Source organism: Microtus ochrogaster, chromosome 15 (genome assembly GCF_000317375.1).
Source record: "Microtus ochrogaster isolate Prairie Vole_2 chromosome 15, MicOch1.0, whole genome shotgun sequence".
Taxonomy (NCBI): domain Eukaryota; kingdom Metazoa; phylum Chordata; class Mammalia; order Rodentia; family Cricetidae; genus Microtus; species Microtus ochrogaster.
This window is the reverse complement of record NC_022017.1, coordinates 12,962,053-12,965,151: the sequence shown is the minus strand read 5'-3', so window position 1 is coordinate 12,965,151 and position 3,099 is coordinate 12,962,053. Positions and strand designations below refer to the sequence as shown.

The 3,099-nt window shown below is 45.0% G+C and overlaps 1 protein-coding gene across 1 annotated transcript in view; it reads left to right on the top strand.

The window, feature by feature from the left end:
* Positions 1 to 3,099, top strand: part of Adsl (adenylosuccinate lyase) — a 21,053-nt gene that overhangs the window by 8,674 nt on the left and 9,280 nt on the right. Inside the window, exons 5-6 of the mRNA XM_005354168.2 lie at positions 2,117 to 2,288; positions 2,998 to 3,044. Coding sequence (XP_005354225.1) covers positions 2,117 to 2,288; positions 2,998 to 3,044 — 219 coding nt within the window. The remainder of the gene's footprint in view (positions 1 to 2,116; positions 2,289 to 2,997; positions 3,045 to 3,099) is intronic.

The window sequence follows — 3,099 nt, the reverse complement described above, 5'->3', positions numbered from 1 at the left end:
TGCTCTTAACCACTGAGCCATCTCTCCAGCCCCAGCTTTTTTATTTTTAATTATTATTTTTTATTTTCTTAAGTGTTAGCCCAGGGCAGTAATCCAGACTCAGGGGAAAGCATTATGTGAGAATGTCATTTGTGGTATCACTGAAACCAGTCTAGATGACTTGACAGATAAAAGAATAAATAATTAAATAAGGTACAGTATACCCAGAGGTTGGAGTAATACCCAGCAGAATGTTGCTCATAAGACAGTGTGAAGGGGCTGGAGAGATGGCTCAGAGGTTAAGAGGCTGCTCTTCCAGAGGTCCTGAGTTCAATTCCCAGCAACCGCATGGTGGCTCACAACCACCTGTGATGAGATATGGTGCCCTTTTTTGGCAGAATGTTGTATACACAAGAAATCTTTTTTTTTTTTTTAATTCCCCTTTTGGTTTGTGTGTATGCTTACAGAAGCTCTACCCGGGCGCTGCGTTCCAAACCCTGTTCTTTCTGCTTTTCTTATTTTATTTTGTTTTATTTCTGACAGGGCTCACTGCACTCTGGCTAACTTGAAACGCCTGTGTAGACCAGGCTAACCTCAAACCTGAAGAGCTCTGCCTGCATCTGCCTCCCCATGATGCATGGCAGGATTAATCCCAGCCCTGTAGTTTTTATTTTTAGAATACATAAACATTTCTATAATCACTAAATACAGCCCTAAAAACCTCGTATCACCTTTAGAATGCTAAATTATTTTTAGTATATTTACAGTGTATGATAATTAACACCTTAATTTTATAATATCTCCATCAGTGATCTCTTCTGCCACCCCTCCCCACCCTGGCAAACAACCCTGGTTTTTGTCTGTAGATTTGCTCACCTCAGAGACTGCATCTAAATGGAGTCATGTACAGTGTATGCCCTTCTGTGGATGACTTCTTTGGTGTAAAATGTAGATCATGGTGTAGTATGTGCCTGGAATTCATTTTTTCTAATGACTGGGCAGCATCCCATCCATAGATCTGCCCTTTTTTGTTTGCCCCTTCAGTTGTGAGCATCGGTTGGGTTGGTGTTCACAACTGCCATGATTAGTGCAGCCATGTGCTGCCCACACAGGTCAGTCTGCGCAGGAGTCAGCAAGGAAGTCTTGTTTAGGATTTCCCGGTGTGACCAGATGTCACTGGCTGTTGTAGGCATTTCTTTTTTTAAAGATTTATTTATTTATTGTATGTACAACATTCTGCCTCGATGTATGCCCGCACGCCAGAGGAGGGCGCCAGATCTCAGTACAGATGGTTGTGATTTTGTTGTAGGCATTTCTTATCAACATCTGGTTGTCTACACAATATACTTTGTCCCTAGCCTTTGATTAAAACACCTCTAGGCGCTGCAGTTTTATGTCAGTAATCTTGTCTCTTTAAGCTGTAGGGGCTCTGGATTCCATCCCCAGAACCTAGAAGGAAAATAGCCTCTTTCAAACAAATTTTTTTTTGAGGTAGGGTTTCTCTGTGTAGCCTTGACTGTCCTAGAACTCACTCTGTAGACCAAGCTGGCCTCAAACTCACAGAGCTCTGCCTCTGCCTCCCAGGTGCTGGGATTAAAGGTGTGTACCACTGCCTGGCTAAAAATCCATGTTCTTTCCATTTGTATTGGGGCATGTGGATGGAGGTCAGAGGACAATTTGTAGGACTCTTGATTCTCTCCTTCCTCCATGTGAGTTTCAGAGACCAGATTCATGTTATCAGGCTTGCAGGCAAGAACCTTTGCCCATTGAGCCATCTTACCAGTCCATGGTTTGGTTTTGGTGGTGGTTGTTGTTTTCTTCTTTTTTTTCGGTTCATGGTTTTGTTTTGTTTTGTTGAAAGACAGTGTTTCCTGAGTAATACATACTGGCCTTATACCTGCTGCCTTTAGCCTCCCAAGTGCTGGGATTCCAGGTGTGAAAAGGGCTTGGTAAAGGAGTATGCTAGTCGCCCTTTGGGTTAGTTTGCGGTAGCACTGCTGCCCTGTGTCCTTCCTTTGCTCAGGCTTTTAGCCGTTGTTTGTCTTACTAGTTTCCCCAGTTTTCACTTCACTGCCTCTCCAGCTGGTAATGGTGGCCTCGATGTGGGACCTCTGTCTTCTTTCTGTCCCCCTTTCAGGCCTGCTCAGCTGACCACGGTTGGGAAGCGCTGCTGCCTTTGGATTCAAGATCTCTGCGTGGACCTCCAGAACTTGAAGCGTGTCCGTGATGAGCTCCGCTTTCGGGGAGTGAAGGGTACTACCGGCACCCAGGCCAGCTTCCTGCAGCTCTTCGAGGGGGACCACCAGAAGGTATTCTGAGGGCCAGCAAAATGGATAGTTGAGCCAGTTCCAGGACCCACATGGTGGAAGGAAAGAACCGGCTCCTGCAAGCTGTCCTGTTTCCACACTCGTGTCGTATGAGTGTGTGCTCATGCACACACAAAAGTATTTAAACAATATAATAAAAATATACCCATACTGCATTCATTTCTTAAGGTATGCAGTACCCAAAAAAGAGTATTCTGAAAGTGACCTGAGGGACAGCTTAACTCAGTGGTACCAGCCCACAAGACAAGGCTGTCTCTGGCTTGATAGGACTGATTCAGAATGTGTCGGAAGAGGCCGAAGACCCGGCTAGGTGACCAGTCCACGTATACTCAGGCTGCACACCTACATTTCTTTCTTCTTCCTTCCATTTAATTTTACTTTATGTACATTGTCGTAAGGGTGTTAGGTTCCCTGAAACTGGAGTTAAGTACAGTTGTGAGCTGCCATGTGGGTGGTGGGAATTTAACCTGGGTAGTCTGGAAGAGGAACAAGTGCTCTTTTTTATTTTGGGTTTTTCAAGACAGAGTTTCTATGTGTAGCTTTGGCTGCACTGGCACTCTGTAGCCCAGGCTGGCCTCAGACTCACAGAGATTCTACTGCCTCTGCCCCCTAGTGCTGGGTTAAATCATGGATCACCGTTCAGCCTTTGAACAGCTGGATTTCTAACAGGTGTGTCTTGTCTTTCTTAAAGGTGGAGCAGCTGGATAAGATGGTGACAGAGAAGGCAGGGTTTAAGAGGTACATTTCTGGGAAAATGATGGGTCTCTAAATTCAACTGTTCCTCCTTTTCCTC